Genomic DNA, 19992 nt, shown 5'->3' with positions numbered 1-19992 from the left:
TGAAAAAGAGAACATTTCTGCTATCCATATTCAAAGTGAATGCAAACACTACGTAAATGCCAGTCAAGTAGTATCATAGTAATAGTTCTTCAGCATCAGACGAGGGGGAGGAGGCTCAAGATATAATCCTCTGTAGTCGGCCCACCTTTTCCAAATTTTGTAGTGTTTACGGGGGCATCCCCTTGCCACGAGGGCTGGGAGCTCCAGGCCCATACAAAAGTCTACTCCTTTCTTCCACACCCCAAGTGACGGCGAGGATTCATCTTTCCAGACCCGGGCAATATCTCATTTTACCAGGCCCAGGAATAGGAGGTGGTGCTTATATCTGTTCCCACCTATGTCCTCTGTAATATGTAGTAGAGCAAGTCTCGGTGAGGAGGCAACGGTCCATCCCAAGACCTCCGACATGCATATAAACACCCCCTTCCAGAACTTTGATAATATTGGGCATGCACGCCATAATCTGTGTCTGGTATAATAGGCTCTGTGCATGTATTTAAACTGGATGAGACGCAGATGAGCCACAATTTCTGCACTGCGCAGGGACTACAGGGCCTCCACCCAGTCGTCCTCCAAGGGGACCCAGATCTTTCTGCCATGCCTCTCTGTCTGGTTTTAGACAGTGTGGTAGAAGTGTTGTTAATAATTGTGCGATATATTTGAGTAATTTTATGGTCTCATAGGTCACCCATAAAAACCTAAGAACTTAATCTTGGTTGTTGGAATAGTCACCCGTAAAACAGCACAGCAGGTCATGATGCAGACCGGCACAAGTGTAGCTCTCGCAGTTTAGGGTTTGCTCTTTTGTAGTTCCATGGATCTTTAACCAGTTTTGGTGTTTTTATGTAACATATATTTAAGGAGAACTCAGATCTACAATGATCCATGTAGCTACCCTTTAATAAAGTGTCCTATTTTGAGATTTTTCTATGAAACTCCGCTGTAGGTAAAGTGACTCTTTTCCTTGGGTAGTTTTGTGAAGATGGAAACTGTCTTGAACATAGATGCCTGGCTATTGGTAGCCAGTATTGGGCTTGCAGGATTGGCGTCATTTGCTCAAGAGGATGTATCTGAAGGAGTCTTGTAGCATCAATCTGGGTCAAAGTAAGCAGGATATTTCCTCTTTTGGGTTGGGTCGAACCAGTGCATTGGTGGAAATTCTTAAGTTTTTTTTTTTTGGAAGGAACACATTCACTTAATGATATATGGATAGTTGGTACTAGATGTTTTTAAATCTTAGGTGATATGTTTTCCAAAGTTGGAGTGGTATCGCTTTGGAAGCCCGGGGTTTGGTTTCATTGAGAAGGTGAGGAGTGAAGTCACCAGAGTTCATTACAGACACTTCGCCTCCTCAAACAGTTTTGTATACTGAGATGAGAGGGAGGGAGTGGGAACCTGGGTCAAATGCAAACAGAGCAGTAATGAAAATAAATACCCTAAAAGACCAAATAACAGAGGGTAAAAGAAACATCCTGGCGCCCCTTTGGCTTAGACCTTATATTCACAATAGGTGTGATTAGTTCCCTGAAGACCTCTGTCAATTAGTGTAATTGCCTCAGGTTGCGGTGCTTGCGCTCTCCAGGCGCAGTATAATGTGATGCCCAGAGGGGAATCTCTTCCAGCTGATGTGTCCTTGCAGCACCTGCTCACAACCTCCCATTTTAGCTGTGATCTTTCAATATTATCTTTCCCCTTCTCTTCCTTCCACCTCCTTGTTTGTTTCCGATGCATCTTCGGGCCGCTTCCACTTCTTTTGATCCAGTATTGTTTAGGCATTCTTCTCCCTCACTTCACCCGGATCTATCATCTCCAGCCCCTGTCCCGCATTGATGTTTCCACCTCTAGTGAATTTGGATGTTCATTGATAGTGACTACTCCCATTCCAAAATGGGTGCCCACCCACTGCTTAGTGTTTAGGTAGTGATTAAAGCTAGCCTTTCCCTTTGGTACTTCTTCTGGGTGCATTTAAGATTTTCCACACATTATATTTAAATAGTTCAGTTGTTATTCTAGCAAAGAACATAGTTATTCTGAAGTCAATTCTGAACGGAAGCAAAGGAAGAAACAGCCACTGGAAACTCACCAGCTATTTTATCTGAAAATTGATGAGAAATGTTTCCTAAAATATTACAGCAATATAATTTATTTTTTCTTGGCAGGACAAAAGGTAATTTTTGGCACCCATGTGGTGGTGGGGTTCACTTGAGATATGCTTGATTTAGATGGACCTAGCTGGAAAGGGGTAAACAATGGCGCATGTGGTTAATAGTGGTCCACATTTGGAATGTTGTGTGATCGAAGGGCACTTATTTGATAATGTCTCGCAGGAGAAGGCCTCTTTAGTAGCAGCTCATTCAGGGACTCTGATTTGATAATGCAGATACAGAGATGTTGTCTGATGGTGTCGCCTCAGATCACAGTCAACAGTGGTACACACCGTAGAGGGGCTGTGTCTGATAGTATCGCAATATTGGGTTTGTTTGGTGATGGTGCATATCCTGAGGTCTTCTTTGACAGTGGCATACACACATCATTTTGTGTGATATTTGGACATACACTTGCTGGTTTGATTGATAATGAAATATTCAGGTGATGTCTGACATTGATAGAGACAACATGGTCAAAAGATAGTGGCAAACACACCAGGCTTTGTCTGACACTGGTTTTCCCTCTGGGGGCCTTGTACGTGAGTGCGGAATGCATGGGGCTTTGAATAATACGGGCACACACACACACTTTGTGAATCTTTTTTGCTAGTGACCCATAAACCTGATCTAGTTTCATAGTGTTACATTAGGACCCTTTCTGACCATGCCACGCACCCCGCGGTACCTGCTTACAAGTGTTGTACTCAGGGGATGATCCTCGCGGGGATGTACATATCCTAGTAGTCCTTTGTGATGGTGTTTCTTGTCTGGGTGTAGTCTAACTGTGGCGTACATATGGTCTGGCACTGATACACATCTTTGTTGCCTTGTTCGATAGTTATATAAACAGTGGAGCTTCTCTGCAGACGTCAGCAGTTAGGAAGGATGGGTTGTTTGGTGGCTGTGGATGTATCCTATCTTGTATTCTTGTAGCAATCCTCGCCATGCTGATTGCCACTAATGATGACTTCTCTCTGCGCTTTGCTTTTCCAGAGTGACTAGCGCAGAGTACCAGGGTGCTATGCAGCAGATATTCTCCATAGTCCAACAGCATCAGGAGACGATGGTGCCTGGAGAACCCCAGCTCAACGTCTGCGACCGTGCAGTTATGGTAAGGACCTGAAAACACATGCTTTGCTTTGGCATCACTTAATTTGATGCAACATAATAAATTAATGTACTATTGGCATTACATCTTTCTCCTCAATTGCTTTCAAACCACCAGATACTCTGTTGAACAGCCAACATCTTCACAATCAAGACTTTATGCCAGTCTGCATAGATTAGTCACTTTACCAGGAAATGCTTTATAATTGCTGCTCTTGATAATTTTGATTTTGAAGACAGTTCTTCTTTGTCTGGAACATCCAGTGGATAGGAGATGGCTAGGGCGGTCGACCTCCCATCTGGGGAACTGGGTTTGAGTCTCGGCAATTATGCTGAACATCCTGTGATTCTGGGCAAATCACTTAATCTCCCTGTGCCTAACAAAAATGAATGTGTCTTTGTGTAACCCAACTGGTGCTATGTAAAGCGCGCTGATACCCGATACCTTCGAGTTAAGTTTGCGCTATATAAAACTCCTGAAAATAAAAAAAATTAATACATTTGTGTGCATTAGTCATAGCTTTTTTGCTATGCGATGCTAATGTGAAGGCTTGCAAAGATTGTTGCAGTGTCGTTACTAACTCCATCCTTGGAAGATCTCATCATCATTGTGGCGATAGGTGGAGTCGTCCTTCTCTTTTCTGCAGACAGCAGTCTGGGAGATGAAAGCGTGTGCAAGAGAAGGTGGAGTGAGAGCTCTGTGGTGATGTGGAAAAGGAGAGGAAGGGGGACAGAGGAGCAGGTTAACCAGGATCAGGCGGATAACAACGTGCACTTCAATTCCATGAGGGAAGCGGAAGTGAGGGATACCTATTCCTTCTGTAGTAGGGAATCTCTGTGTATAGTCATAATCTAGTGAATAGTCCCGCTCATGAGCGTGGACCCCGGAGCAATCAAAAATAATCTCTTAAGCTGTCTAAAAATGCAGTACTGCAAAGACACTGAAGAGAGAATTTAAAGACATATAATGCAGCCTATATCCACAGGCTACACTGTCCAGTACTTCCGCTAGACATTCCACATTCCACCAAAAACCACAACCAGCACAGATTGCCAAGTTTTCTTCACAGAGAATAACTTCCCCCTTTACCAGTAAAGCCTCAGGAATGATAGAGAGGAAGGGGAGGACAGACAAGCCCCATAGGCTGCTATTATGTGGCTCAAAAAAGGATACCGTGCCTTTAAGAAAACTTTCCAGCACTTTCTCAGTATCCCAGAATGCCCTGCAGGTCCCATTTACTTTCAGTTATTTTTTCCGGCTCCTGCTAGCAGGACCCTGGATCATTGAGCTCTCCCTTTTTGGGTTTATTATAGAATATTTTGCACTTTTAAAGTGTGTGATTGTTTACACTCGACATATTTTGGTGCCCTCTTCTAGTGTTCTGTGCAGTTCTTTTTATCAAAAATGCCTGCATTATTTCATAAATGCCCAGAGTGCTCGAGAAAGAAGGCCAAGTCGGACCCACACTCTGTGTGTATCCTGTGCCTTCCTTCTACTCATCTCCCTGAGAAATGTGAGATTTGCCAGACCTTCTCCTACACAAAAAATCAGGCTCCAAGGACTGGAAGAAAGAAGGCTGAAGAGTCAAGGTGGGTCTGGGCAGGCTGGATCTGCTTCCTCTGCCCATGCTGAGGCCTCTGGGGGGCTCTCCAGCGTCAAGAAGTCCCGAAAGCGTCGACGTTCTCCGTCGACATCGATACCATCGACAACGGCGTCGAGAAGCATGACGGCGGTCTGTTCCCCTTCTCCCGAGGGCTCTGGGTCGAGGCGGCGTCGACGTTCGGCGTCGAGGGGACTGACGAGACCGCCGTCGAGGTCACCGCCGAAGACGTCCTCTTCATCGACGTCATCGACGTCATCGTCATCGTCATCGACGTCGTCGTCGTCGACACGTCGATGTCGCGAGGATTCCAGATGGCGTCGGCGCTCGCCGTCGAGGCGACACTGCCGTTCGGCGTCGACTCGGCGCTCGCCGTCGGGGCAACACCGCCGTTCACCCTCGACGTCGACTCGGCGATCAGCGTCAAGGAGGAGGGGTTCGATGTCGAGGCGCAGATCTTCAGCGTCGAGGCGGCGAAGCCTGCCGTCGAGGCATAGGTCTTCGACGTCAAGCCGACGTTCGTCGGCGTCACGGAGGCGCTTTTCGACGCCGAAGGGGCGTTCGACGCCGAAGAGGAAGAGATCACCCTCCCGGAGGCGTTCTGAAGCCAGGAGTCCGTCCAGGTCTTCAGGGGCATGAAGGCGGCGTCGGTCACCGACAGGGGGCGCTACTTCTCGGTCCCCTACACCGAGGAAGAAGATGAGGGAGTCACTGGGCTCGGTGTACTCTGTGGTGTACTCTCCTCCCAAGCCAAAGTCAGTGACTCCTCCTCCTCCACTGTCGAAGGAGCCGCCTCCGCGCACTCCTCCGCCACCTCCTCCTCCTGTGCCTCCACATGCACCTCCACGGCCTCCAAGGTCGGTCTCACTGACGCACTTCCCTACGCCGCCTAAGGGGGCACCTCGGCCGAGGTCCCCGGTCAGGCCGCCACCGCAGGTTCCGCCGCAGGCACCCGCAAAACTGCAGGTGCTGCCACAAGCACCCGCTGAACGTCCACGGCCTAGGAGGCCCAGATCTCGCTCCGGACGGAGAGGGAGATCCAGGAGTCGCCGTTGTTCATCGACGAGATCAAGAAGACGCCATAGGAGGGGTCGTTCTCGGTACAGCACGGAGTCGTCCAGTGCAAGGGATTATTCACCAACCCTGTCAGGATCCCCTCGGACGAGGGTGTCCCTGGTGGACGACGTGGTCTCTTTTCAAGAGGTCCTGTTGAGAGGTGCAGCCAAGCTGGGCATCCAACTGACAGTGCCCACACCCACGACTTCCGTAATCTTTGAGACTCTCCACAAGAAGCACCTATCGAGACCTCTGTTGCCTTTGGTGCCTGGGTTAGTGGAACCCGCTTTGGTGCCTGGGTTAGTGAGCTCTTCCTCACTCTGGCGGTGACGAAGGCAGCTCCCTCCAGGCTGCAAAAGAAGTATAAGGCGCCTGATGCGGACCCGGCTTTCCTCTGAATGGATCCAACTCCAGATTCCGTCATTGTGACGGCGGCAAGGAAACAACACGCCACCACCCCGTCCTCCAATGTGCCTCCGGACAAGGAGAGTCGCTGGTTGGACTCAGCGGGCAGGAAGGTTTGCGGGACGGCCGCTACCTCTATGAAGGCTGCCAGCGCATCGGCGCTTTTGGGGCTCTATGATCGGGCACTGTGGGAGTCCCTCCAACAGTTCGCCGACCTCCTCCCACGGGAAAAGAAGGAGGATTTCATGGAGATCCTGAATGAGGGATTGCTGGTGTCCAATCAACTGATCAGCACAGCTGCGGACTCGTACTGCCATGGAGTTAATCAGAGGCGCCACGCTTGGCTCAGATTGACGTCACTGAAGCCTGAGGCCCAGCAGAGGGTGGCCAACCTGCCCTTCTCGGGCGAGACCCTATTCGGGAAACACGCCGACGATGAGATGGCCCGCATGAAGGCAGAGGCCGAGACCAAAGGCCCGGCCGGGTCTAGGCCCCGAGCGATTACTTCCCCGTCATCCGTTACCCGCTCCGGTGGGGGAAAGCATTCAATATTTTCTGGCAGAGTGGAGAAAAATTACTCGGGACAAGTGGGTGCTGAATATTGTTTGCAATGGATTCAGTCTTTGGTTCATCAGCCCGCCTCCAGCAATTCCACCGGTTTGCTCGCAGTATCAGCTGCGCAAGCTCCAGGCGGAGGCCGATACCCTGTTAAGGAAAAGGGCGATAGAAGACGTCCCTCTGTCTCAAAGGGGAAGAGGTCTGTACTCACGGTTCTTTCTAGTCCGCAAAAAGGACAACAACGAGTTCAGGCCTATTCTGGATTTGAGACAAGCAAACAAGTGGATTCGCAGAGAAAAGTTTTGCATGCTGTCCTTAAACAAGATTTACCCTCAACTGCAAAGGGGAGACAGGCTGTGCGCGATAGACCTGCAAGATGCATACTTCCACGTGCCCATCGCACAGAAACACCGGAAGTTCCTGCGATTCCAAGTCGGCGCCAATCACTATCAGTACACAGTGTTGCTGTTCGGGCTGAAGTCAGCGCCCAGGACTTTTTCCAAATGCATGGCAGTGGTAGCGGCACACCTGGGAAAGAGCAAGGTGTTTGTCTACCCCTACCTGGACGATTGGTTGATCAAGGCATCCTCCTTCGCGGAAGCGCAAGCGCACTTCCAGAAGACGTCCGTTCTTTTGAACAAGCTGGGGCTGCACATCAACATGTCCAAGTCTGTCCCGACTCTGGTCCAATGCCTGCAGTACTTGGGAGCATCCATCAATACGCTGTCTGCAAGCGTGTCTCCTTTGGAGGAAAGATGTTTATCACTCCTTCGGAAGGCTCAGGATCTTATGACCACTCCATATACGACAGCGAAGATGGTGTCTTCTCTACTGGGGTCGATGGCCTCTTGTATCTTCCTCACGCCACACGCACGGCTACACATGAGACCGCTGCAGGAGTGTCTGGAGGATCAATGGGACCAGAGGAAAGGAAACTGGGACGACAAGATACGACTGTCTCTGCATGCTCTACAGTCTCTGAAATGGTGGTGTTCGGTGGAGAATCTCCTCAAGGGGGTTCCCTTCCACAAGGACATTCCCACTCAAACCATCGTGACGGATGCCTCTCTCTACGGCTGGGGAGCTCATTCCGGAGAGTTACAGATACAAGGGACGTGGTCCCCGACGGAGTCCACGTATCATATCAATTTCCTGGAACTCCGAGCGGTTCACTTGGCACTGAAGGCCTTTCATCCGTCCTTCCAGACCAACTCTCTGCTTGTACAGACAGACAATACGACCACGATGTATTACCTCAACAAGCAGGGGGGCTCGAGATCGCGCACCCTGTCGCAGGAGGCGCAGGCGATCTGGCACTGGCTTCTTGCCAGAGGACTGACGATAACGGCTACCCATCTGCCAGGTGTGCAGAATGTTCAGGCGGATGCACTGAGCAGGCTGATCCAGGAAAACCACGAATGGGTCATAAACGACGAAGTACTCGGAGACGTCTTCGACAGGTGGGACACTCCAGACGTGGATCTGTTCGCCACCGCCGAAAACAGCAAATGACGAAACTTCGCATCCAGGTACTTCCTGCAGGGAACGCTGGGGAATGCGCTATCGATCGGCTGGTCGAAAAGCTTTCTGTACGCTTTCCCACCCATTCCCCTGATTCCGGCGGTGCTCATCAAACTAGCCCAAAAATATTTACAACAAGTGGTGGTGATGGACAGAGTCTCTGAATTAAGCAGAATACTCTCACCCAGTCAAGAGATCAGGGCTAGATCCAACACCGTTTTTTAGCTCATTGCACCATCCCAGTTTCAGAACCTGGCTGTATGCAAATTAGTCTGTCCCTGGCCCAGTGCATCATGGGAACAGGGCAGACCAGACTACAAAAGCCAATTCTTACACTGGGAAGGAAACAAGCTTCCGGGGACCGGTTTCTGGCATTTCAGCCGTCTTCGGCCCGGCTTGCTTGAATCCTGATGGTGCAATGAGCAAGGGACTCACATCTGAGTATACCCTTCCACGCTTAGGGTGGGCAAAAATATTTACAACAAGTGGTGGTGATGGACAGAGTCTCTGAATTAAGCAGAATACTCTCACCCAGTCAAGAGATCAGGGCTAGATCCAACACCGTTTTTTAGCTCATTGCACCATCCCAGTTTCAGAATCAAACTAGCCCAGTCCAGGGTGCGGATGATCTTGATCGCCCCGGAATGGCCCAGGCAGTGGTGGTTCACGGACCTGCTTCACCGGTCTCTCCTTCCTCACATCCGGCTGCTGTGCCAGCAGGACCTTCTCACGAAGTTTGGGGGGCAGATGGTGCACCCCAACCTCTCGTCTTTGAGTTTGGCGGCATGGCTCCTGACATAGTGCAATATGGACATTTGAATCTCCCTGCAGATTGTATGGACATACTGAAGGAGGCCAAGAGACCTTCCACTAGGACATCTTATGCGTACAAGTGGAAGAGATTTTGCATCTGGTGCAAGTCCAAGAACTATGATCCGACGACATGTAAGGAAGATGTCATCCTTCCATACCTTTTACATTTGGCGCAGGCCGGCCTTAACTGTCATTCCATTAAGGTTCATCTCGCTGCGCTTACTGCCTATAGGAAATGCCCTTCACAGACATCCTTCTTCCAGATCCCTGTGATCAAAGATTTTTTGGAAGGTTTGAAGAAAGTGTTTCCTCCTGTCCGGCGTCCTTCGCCTTCATGGGAATTGAATGTGGTGCTGTCCAGATTGATGAAGGAACCTTTTGAACCTATTCATAAGGCTTCGCTGCAGCACCTGTCCTGGAAGGCGGCGTTCCTCGTGGCCATTACATCAGCCCGCAGGGTGAGTGAAATTCAGGCGTTGTGTTGCCAAGAACCGTATACTGTATTTCATGCTGCTAAGGTTGTTATGCGTACTCACCCAAATTTCTTCCTAAGGTTATTTCTGATTTCCATGTTAACGAGAGCATAACTTTACCTACGTTTTTTCAGAATCCTTCCTCTCCAGCGGAAAGGTCTCTACATTCCCTGGATGTCAGGAGGGTGTTGAAATTTTATCTGGATAAAACCAAGGATATTCGTAGGTCGGACCAATTGTTTATCAACTATGGGTCAGTCAGGACAGGTCTTGCTACCTCTAAACAGTCCATTTCTAGGTGGATTGTCTCCTGCATTCAATTGTGTTATCAAAAGGCTAATAAGACCTTAGGGGGTAAACCTAAGGCTCATTCCATCAGGGGCAAAGCTGCCGCGACTGCTTTGCTGCGTAATGTTCCCATTGCAGAAATCTGCAGGGCCGCCACGTGGAAGTCAGTCCATACCTTTGCTAAGCATAACTGTCTAGACTCTGATGCCAGGGCGGATGCTCAGGTTGGGCAGGCTTCGCTACGAAATCTGTTCGCACAGTAGTGGTGTTGTACTCTTTCTCTCCACCGCCTCTTTTGTGTGGGGATGGGCTTGCCATTCTATTCACTAGATTATGACTATACACAGAGATCCCCTACTACAGAAGGAGTAGTTTCTGTCCTTTAACTCCAGTTCTGTAGTAGGGGTATCTCTGTTATAGTCATAAGCGCCCGCCCTCCTCCCCGGTGAAGACGAATGTTTATGTTCGGAATGCTACAGGTCTGGCGTTATTCGTCTTCAAAAAGAACTGAAAGTTAATGGGACCTGCAGGGTATTCTGGGATACTGAGAAAGTTCTGGAAAGTTTTCTTAAAGGCAATGTATCCCTTTTTGAGCCACATAATAGCAGTCTATGGGGCTTGTCTGTCCTCCCCTTCCTCTCTATCATTCCTGAGGCTTTACTGGTAAAGGGGGAAGTTTTTCTCCGTGAAGAAAACTTGGCAAGCTGTGCTGGTTGTGGTTTTTGGTGGAATGTGGGATGTCTAGCTGAAGTACTGGACAGTGTAGCCTGTGGATATAGGCTGCATTATATGTCTTTAAATTCCTCTCATGATCATGTTGCCTTTACAGTGATGAAGGAACACCCACTGGGCCAATCATGTTGTGGGCATCATACAAAAGTTTGATGGGTGTAGAGACTACCATCTGTACAAGGGGAGGACTTGTTATTTCATTGAAAAAATAAGGTTTGTGTCAACGGGAGGAGAGTCTGGGAAACTGTTTAAAAATCACTATGTCCGCATCACATTCAACAAAGTCGACTTTAGTATATGTGTGTGTTTGTGCACACTCCTATTCCCTGGAAAACCTCAGTTGACTATTCCTTTCATTACAATCCAAAACCTAAAAACGAATTAAATGCATCCTCTATGCCACCGAGGCATCCATAACCCCCACAATGCGCTGCATACGTCTTCACACACATGACATAACAAAAAAAATAACAAATTGTAGCAACATTACCACAAATTATTTTGTGTAGGTTCTGTTTCTTGCCACTGGTGTTGCAGGGATACAGTGGTGTGTGGATAGTCAGGATACCGTTCTGTTGAGGCAAGTTGAGAATTGAGTTGGTCTCCCAGGTTTTGAATAGGGGCAGTTGTACCAGTGGCTCTTCATCTTCTTTTACACTGATCGTCTGTCCTTCACATCCATCTTTCGGGGGCATCAATAAAGGATTGACCCTGTCAACCAGGAGATAGTTTTAATTCACAATAAACAAGTGTGCAAGAGGGAGCCCAATGATGAAGCATGTCACCTTAGGGTGAGTGAGGATTCTTGTCTTAACACATGTGTGTGTCTGTCCCTTCCCCACTCACTTTGTTTCTTTGGTGAGTAGCTAGGATCCACCATCCGGTTACCTTTTTGTAAGTTTATATCATATGGAGTAGTACCGTAGATAGTAATAATTCCTCCCTCTAGAATCCCTATAATGAGATTATACTAGCATATTGTGAACAGCCACCAGAGGGCAGCATAACATCAGTAATTGAACTCCTAAAACTGTAAAAATAATGTTTGCACTTAGTTCTCAATCGATGTAAGCAATGCTCTAAGCTAAAAGTAGGGGTGTGGTGTGCATGGAGGAATGGGTGAGGCTACACTTGAGTGGAATTGTTACGTTTTTTTTATTGAACTATGGAAATAATTTTAATATATTGTAAAAACTGAATGTATGTTTTTTAGTATGATCAAAAAAAATTACTTGGAGCTTTGGCAAGTTTTTTTCAAGCACTGTGCAGAAGTTTCACAAAACAGGAGAAGTTTATTGTTTTCTAACACTTAGAGCGATGGCAGTGAGTCTCAAAGCTGGGTGCATCAAATGTAAATGTAAATGTACATGTATTTATATAGCGCAAATCACCGACACGGTATCTAAGCGCTTGCTTAGGGAACCCGTCCTGGTATTCCCCTGTGAGATACCCCGGCAGAGTATCCACAAGGTGAAAGCCAGGCATCCCGCCGCGAGGGGCCGTAGTGGAGATTAAGCAAGCTATTGCCCAGAGTCGCAGAGTGAGACCCCGTGAGTCGAGTAGGCACCGGAGCGAGAATTGTCGAGTCTGTGGAATTTTTTTTTTGAGCCCGAGACCCGCCGAGGCGGGGAATTGAACCCTGGTCCACAGCCGGTCTCAGCTTCCGGGTCTGCCACCTCTAACCACTGAGCCATGCTTCTCCACATCAACTGTCCTGTAATGCAAGGCCCGGCATAGATTTGGTGTATATCATAGGATATAGTGGAATTCCCTTAACAGCACCGTAAGGTTTGAATTTTTTTTGTTTAAACAAAGAAACTTTATTTTGGAAAAGATCCAACCAAGTATAAAAAGTCCATAAAGTAACAAATTCAAACAAAATAGTTGTATATGGAGAGAAAAGATAATGTAACTCTGGAAAGAAGGAAAAGGCGGGTGGGGGGATGAAAAAAGTGCAATAGTAAATATAATAAAATGTACAATATAACAGTAGGAGAGCTTAATACAATATAAAAAGATATCAACATTTTATAGATTAATAGCTGTAATGAAATATTAGAGGGAGAGAAGGAACACACTTTATGAGTAAGTAAATTAATGTATACATAAAAGTCAATAACTTAAGGTCTGAAATTATCCACCTTCGGTTCAGGAAATGCCTGAAGACAGAACTCTTCACACTTGATTTCCAATTGTCTTTCCCTCAGATTAGGGATCGTTGTCGAAGAAAATGGGTTCAGCGCCGTCTTATTGCATGGACACGCTGGGTAGTAGCCCGGGGGCCCCACGAGCATAGGGGCCCCATGCAGACCAGAATTAAACACTAATTTTCTGTTAAACATTTTTATTCCTGTGAGTGGTTATGTAGACAGGGCCCAGTGCACTGCTTTGACCGGGGACCTATAATGCCGTTAAGACGGCCCTGGATGGGTTGATGGCTCCACCTTTCCGAGGGATGCCAACTTCCCTTGTCGCTATAACAATGTTCACTGCTGCCTCCTCTAGCGCTCTGAAGCAATGAAAAGGTAAAAGGAATTTCCTAAAACACATAAATATTACAAGAGAGAAGCCTAGGGAAGGAAGTGCCAAGCCGCATCATTTATCCTGCAGAGGAGAGTTTCCGCTGCTTGCAGTGTGCCTCACTGCACATCACTGTTAACTTGGCGCATTGGTCTTGTTTTATGCAAATTAATGCCATACATAAAAATGTTGATTCTTGTTCCTGCATTTATATAAGAAAATCTTTCATTGAAAGGACCTAGTGTCTATGCTGATCATTTCCCCCAGTATGTAAATGTGTAGAACCAAAGTACATTTTAAAGCTAAGATGCCTGCATTCATTCAGCTACTCCATTTGGGTGAAAATAAGTGCCTGGAACATGGCGGTGGCAGCAGGGTATTCTATCAGTGTTAGAAACCCAGGGTCTGAAGGCAAAACACGCCCTGCAAGTTCCACCTAAAATGACTCCGAAGACTATTATGTGTTTATTTATTCCACCTTTACAGTTCGAAGAAAACGGTGGACCAAAGTAGAGTAGCGGTTCAGAGGTGAACTCCTGACAGTGCCCTCCAGGACTAGCTGCTTGCTGGTGGGAAGGCTGCTCAGACTTCTCCCTGCCAACCAGGGTCCTCTCCTCACTTGCTCACCATTGGCTGATCCTTGCACTGCCCATCTCCTCACACATGCCCATCAGTAGATATTTCACACTACTGGTCTGTCTTCTACCCACTGCCTGCCAGTGGCAGCTCCCTACACTGCCCATAGATGCCAGCTCTTTATTCTGCCCACCAGTCACTGCTCCTTACTCTGCCCATAGATGCCAGCTCTTTATTCTGCCCACCAGTCACTGCTCCTTACTCTGCCCATAGATGCCAGCTCTGTATTCTGCCCACCAGTCACTGCCCTTGCTCATGGATGCCAGCTCTTTATTCTGCCCACCAGTGACTTCTCACACTAGTCTCCCCTGCCTGCATTTTACATTGCTAATAGCAAAAAGACCCGCACAAGGGAAATTATACATACATTATATTTCTTGCTAAAGTATGCAATAGTATTTACAAATGTACAATGTTAACGCTTTCCAAGAAGAAGTGAGGTCCAAGTCTTGACAGTTATGAAGTTATGTAGAGCTTTTTATTCAAAGACAAGCATGGTGAGAATTCAAGAAATTGCTAGCAGCCAACGCGTTTCGTCACCACTGTGACTTCTTCAGGGCTCTACGGTTGGTTGAGCTGTGAAATATAAAGCCGGGATAATATCCACTGGGAAGGGACGATGCACGTTAATCCGGCAGCACGGTAAAAATGCCTAAAACTTATTGAAGAATTTCTGATGGTCCCGTAATTACAACTATTGAACTCGTAGGACAAAAAACGAGAAAGACGCTACGCTCAATATATCAGATTACTCCTGATATTATCCCGGTGACACAGATGGGAATACCGCTAAAAGCTGTACATTAGAGGAAAACTGAGAAGTTAAATCAAAAACAAAAGGAATTGGAAGAAGGAATAAATTTTTCTTTTTTGATTGTGTTCAGATTGACGTATCTTGGTTCAAAAGACGCAAGCTTTATATTTCACAGCTCAACCAACCGTAGAGCCCTGAAGAAGTCACAGTGGTGACGAAACGCGTTGGCTGCTAGCAATTTCTTGAATTCTCACCATGCTTGTCTTTGAATAAAAAGCTCTACTTCATAACTGTCAAGACTTGGACCTCACTTCTTCTTGGAAAGCGTTAACATTGTACATTTGTAAATACTATTGCATACTTTAGCAAGAAATATAATGTATGTATAATTTCCCTTGTGCGGGTCTTTTTGCTATTATCATTGTATGTGATGTTTTTCATCACACTTTAGGGGGTGTTTACGGGTCACGCCCTCGACCTATACGCACAGGCTTTTGAGTACTAGATATAAGACCAAAAATAGTGGAATAGTGTGCAGGCAGCCAATAGCTCTGACCCAATTGTGCTGTGTTATTTATGCATTTTACATTGCCAAGTCATGCCCGCTTCTCACGATGCCCAGCTGCTCAGCTTTTCAAGTGACTGCTACTTGCACTTGCCACCATGCCAACTGCGCACACTATCCATAGGTGTTGCCTCCTCAAACTTATCAACAGTGCTAGCCGCTTCTGTTGCCCATGAGAACAAGTTTTACTTAGTGCCAGATTCACCCACTGACTACTACCAGCCCCTCACAGTATCTATCTGTCAGAGTTTCACCACTCACTGGTACCAATTCCTAGCACTACACACCATTTGTAGCACCCTACCCACCAATACGTGATTCTTACAGTGCCCACGATTACCGTGTCCTCACTGTGCCCACTGACACCTGCTTCAAAACTTTGTATGCTCTGTTTGTTCCCAACACAACACTGCCATCTAGTGGCACGTAACCAAACTAAACTAGCCAGTGCCATTTTCTTCTAAGGTCCACCAATGGCTGCTCCTCACTCTGCTCGTTGGCAGCTTCTCAGAAGTTCAGGTTACTTACAGGATCCATTCTTGCCAGTCCCTCACACTGCCTGTCACTGCTTCTCACACTGTCCACCAGTTCCTACTTTCCACTCTGCTCACCAGTACTGGCTCCCCACCAGTGGTAGCTTCGTAACACTGCTCTTCGCTGCCCATCTCTCACACTTCCTAGAAATGCCAGGTTCACATTCCGGACACTAGCATGTCCCCCCCCCCCCCCCCCCCCCCCCCATGTCAGGCAGGGCTAACTCCTCTCTTTACCCACCAGGTCAGGATCTTTGTTCTGCCCAACCATGCATGTTGCTTGCTCTGCCCGCCAATACAAGTTCATTGCACCCCCTACCAGTGCCAGCTCCTCACAAAGTGTACTGGGGCCTGCCCCTCCCAGAGCTCACCTTTGCCCGTTTCCTGAAGAGCCTACTGGTGCCAATTCCTTACTGTGCTCTTACTATATACTGAATCATACTAGCATCTTGCGTGCAGTGTACCGGCTCTGGAAGCTGATGGGGAGGTTTAGACTCATGACCCCTCAGTTTTAGCATCTTCACTGAGAAAGCACCATTGCACTGATTGTGATAAACACATCCCATGAGTGCCTCACTCCATCTATGTCCTTACATACATTTATCAGCTATTTATGAAATTATACGTCTCACTCCATTACTCTTACTCTCTTACACACTCCCCCTCTTACTGTCGTTCTCCCCCTTTAACATTATCCTTCCTTCTCTCTCTCCACTCTCCTTTTGTTTTTTGCTGGTGAAGCACCCGAATCACCCCCAGAGGGGTATCTCAGGTCTACGGAGAAGCTGCAGAAAGCCTAAGGGAGAGAAAAGAACAGTGCAGTTTTGAGGAGCCTTCTAAATTGAAGGTGATCTGGGCATTTCCAGAGATAAATGGGGAGTTGATTCCAGTAAAAGGGGGCTAGGTGAAAGAAAGCCTTCCCACCCAAGCGCGATTTTATGAAACGCGGTACGAGGAGTAGACATTTAGCTCTTGAGAGGAAGGGTCTGGGTGGCAGATATGGATTGAGTTTTCCTGCAAGCTAGCCAGGACCTTTACCGGTTAATGCTTTATGCACAATACAGCATATCTTAACTTGTATCTTTATCAGATCCTGTTGAATATTTGATTTAATATTCCATTCCACTCTTTCTCTCTTACCTTTAACCCTCTGCATTCCTAAGCCTCCATTTTTGCATCCCCTCCTTGCATTTTCTATGTCTCCTGGTATTCCTCTATCTCCTTTTCTGCCCATCACCTCTCCTTTACTCTCCTGGTAGTAGTGCCCTACTCTGAACTGTCTTCTGGCCAACTTCCACATAGAAGGAGAGATATGCGTTTAGCATTTAAAATCATCCTTCAGAGTTTTGTTAACTTAACATGTGTGAATATTGCACAAGTTACTTTACCTTTGTGTTCCAGGCAGCATGCACTCTCCTGTGCATTTTTTATCTTGGGTGAAAAGAACAAGCACAATTCAATATGTTTCCATTAATTGCAGCCACGGGGAGTTGTACAAGTGGTGTTGCTAAGTGTCCAACTTTGTGGCCGCTCCATAAGTTTCTAGCTTAATTTTGACCTGGAGGAAAGTACAGTAGGAGTGAAAGTTGAGCTTTGTGACCCTGGAGCTAGATAATGAAGGTGTTCTATTTGAGTGTGCAGCGTCAAGACAGATCTAGGCACATTTTTTTCCTGATGTGTCACTGTCTGCAGCAAATATGAAGAAACACAGAGCAGTGATTGTCACTTCATGTTTCTGAGCTGTACTGTCTACAGGCCAGAAACAAACTTGTAGGTTTTCTGAGTTATTATGTGGTAAAAGTATCACAGTTTAAGTAAAACAGGTGCATGAAGCCCTTCTGTGCCTGTGCATGGGTACTGAAGAGGTTCATGATATGGCCCCTGATACTTCTGTATGAGGGGATGTGGCTCATATAGGCAGGCTTTCCGGACCATCATAAAGTAAACCTAGGAAAGGGAGTGTTAGATAAAGTGATGTATGAGAGGACATTTAGACTGGAGTCACCGTATGCAGAATGCTCTTTGTTGCCACAGTACGGACACCAGAGCTGTGAGAAAGCAAAACATAACACTCTCAGTAAATGAGGATGACCTCATAGAGATGCTGCTTTCCCTGGACTGAGACCCTTCTCTGTGTTCAGCAGTAAACCTGCTTGCCACTACACATCAATCTACAGTGCACAGTGAGTTGAAGCCATATGCGGTAAGCAAGGCTGCCAAAATGTAATTGGAGTAGGTCCTAGGACTCCAGGGAACTTCAAGTCATGGGCATAGTAAATGGCTTACCATGGTCTGTGGGGCACAGTGGGATCGTCCATCACAGAAAAGACCATACTGGTAATTGCTGCACTTTGTCCAGAGGACGGCAAAGCAGTAAACATTCAGTAAAGTCTGGTGTTCTGGAGTTTTTTATAAGCAAATATTCCTTTTGGTGGTGTTTTATTGGTTATAATCGGGTTTAACTGAAATCTGCAAATCCTACCTACAGTGTTTTTACTTTCATGCTGTAGTGTACATGATATGCCACAACAGGCTTATAGCAGCACTTTATTATTGTTACAGTGTATTTTGGTATTCTACATAGGATGTACCAATAAATGTCTGATTAGAATTAATTACTTTGTAGATCCCACTGTTATGGGATATATTATGCATATAACTGTTACAAGGCCATTTAGATCAGGGACGTCCCGCATCAGACTAGGAGGGCACGAAACATGCTAGATTTTCAGAATAACCACTGACTATGTAAAAATTTCCTGTTTACTTTGGACAAATTGGATTAATATGGACCAAACTACAATGAGACCAAATAAAGACAATTAAAGGGGCTTTGCGTATCAGCAGCTATTTTGGGCTCTTTTATGGCAAAGCCAAAAGTTTGGTTGTTTTGACTTTGTTGATGTTTGTCTCTATCATGCATTAAACGGTACACCAGAAATACAGTAATGTGACCCTGACAGGCAAACTACTAGTGTATTGATTGTGTAGTGTAAATATGGCATCAACGCTCCCATGTTTATTAAAAGCAGAAAGGTCCAACGAAGATAATTTGAGATTAAATTGTGAGATGTTCTCATGAATGGCGTGGGATGCCACTAAAGTGGAACATCTGGAAAAACAGAATATTCTAGCTGTGGGCCTAAGAAAGAAAACAGAACTGATTCATCTCCTAAACATGAGTAGGGTTTATTGAATCCCCAAAACAGTAGGCAGATGTACAAAGACTTAGCTGTGCTTTTGACATTTACAAATATTCATTTTTGGTTTTTCTTCTTCTCTGTTTTTCACCTGGCAGAATTGGTCTCCTCCAGGCTGTGAGAAGCTGAACAAGTGTTTGACTCCTCCTGCGTCCAAGCCCTGGAAATGCAGTTGGCCCCACTGACTTCTGACTTCTGCTAAAACTGGAATAACGTGGTGGAGGGATGGTTTTGAATCATGCTGCATTAATGCCGGGGTCATCTGCTGACTTTCTGGCTAGCTTTCCTTCAAAGTCTCCTTTGCTTCCTTTTTACCTGCTGTGTTGGGACCATCATGCAGTGCCCATTTTCTCATTGTCTTCTTCCACAAAAGTTTATCCAGAAATGAAAAAGGTAACTTCTTGGGAAATACTCCAGGTGTGTTCTGAAGAACAGAAGGTGCATTCATCTGGAGGGCTGCATTCACGACTATCGCCAAAGAGTTCACAAACATTAAAAGGAAGCCCATATGTAAAAAGCCAATTCAGTGAATTCACAACAACGACGGTTCACCAAACTGGAAGCACAATGATTCCCACGAGCCTTTTGATCAGGAGTTAGAAACATGATTTTCTTTCTGGGTTTCAGAGGGAACACATTTTAATTAAGTAGACAAATGTTACCTTTAAATCTGTTATCGAACAATCCAATGGCTTTCAATGGGAACATTTTATGAAAAACCTACGTTTTCATTATTTTTCCACATCCCTCTTTTTTGGTTTATGGAAAACATTTAAAAAGCAGTTGTAGAAAATAAACCGAAAATTACAAGATCAAATAAGAAGAAAATTCAAATAATAATCACCATATAATGGTGTGTACAAAGTGATGCAAAGCTTTTAAACTTCCTCAGAAAACTAACGAAAGCATCAAGCGTAACAGGAATAGAGTAATTCACTAAAACTTTCGAGGTCTATATATTTGTTAAATCATTCAAAGAGAGCAGAAGATTGGCTAAAAATATACCCCACAATACGGAAAAAGTGTACAATGCACTAAACACTTGTTCGTGTCTCGATGTCTTATTTAGACTAGTGACAAAGC

General features: G+C 46.2%; 1 protein-coding gene across 1 annotated transcript in view; it reads left to right on the top strand.

The window, feature by feature from the left end:
* The window catches only part of GALNS (galactosamine (N-acetyl)-6-sulfatase), a 188958-nt gene extending 169221 nt beyond the window's left edge, over positions 1 to 19737 (top strand). Inside the window, exons 13-14 of the mRNA XM_078669899.1 lie at positions 3141 to 3258; positions 19008 to 19737. Of these exons, the coding sequence (XP_078526025.1) occupies positions 3141 to 3258; positions 19008 to 19094 (205 nt within the window). The 3' untranslated portion in view covers positions 19095 to 19737. The remainder of the gene's footprint in view (positions 1 to 3140; positions 3259 to 19007) is intronic.
* Positions 19738 to 19992: the final 255 nt, after the last annotated feature.

Source organism: Lissotriton helveticus, chromosome 12 (assembly GCF_964261635.1).
Source record: "Lissotriton helveticus chromosome 12, aLisHel1.1, whole genome shotgun sequence".
In the NCBI taxonomy this organism is placed as follows: domain Eukaryota; kingdom Metazoa; phylum Chordata; class Amphibia; order Caudata; family Salamandridae; genus Lissotriton; species Lissotriton helveticus.
The sequence above is the reverse complement of the archived record's forward strand: the minus strand, read 5'-3'. Positions and strand labels throughout refer to the sequence as shown.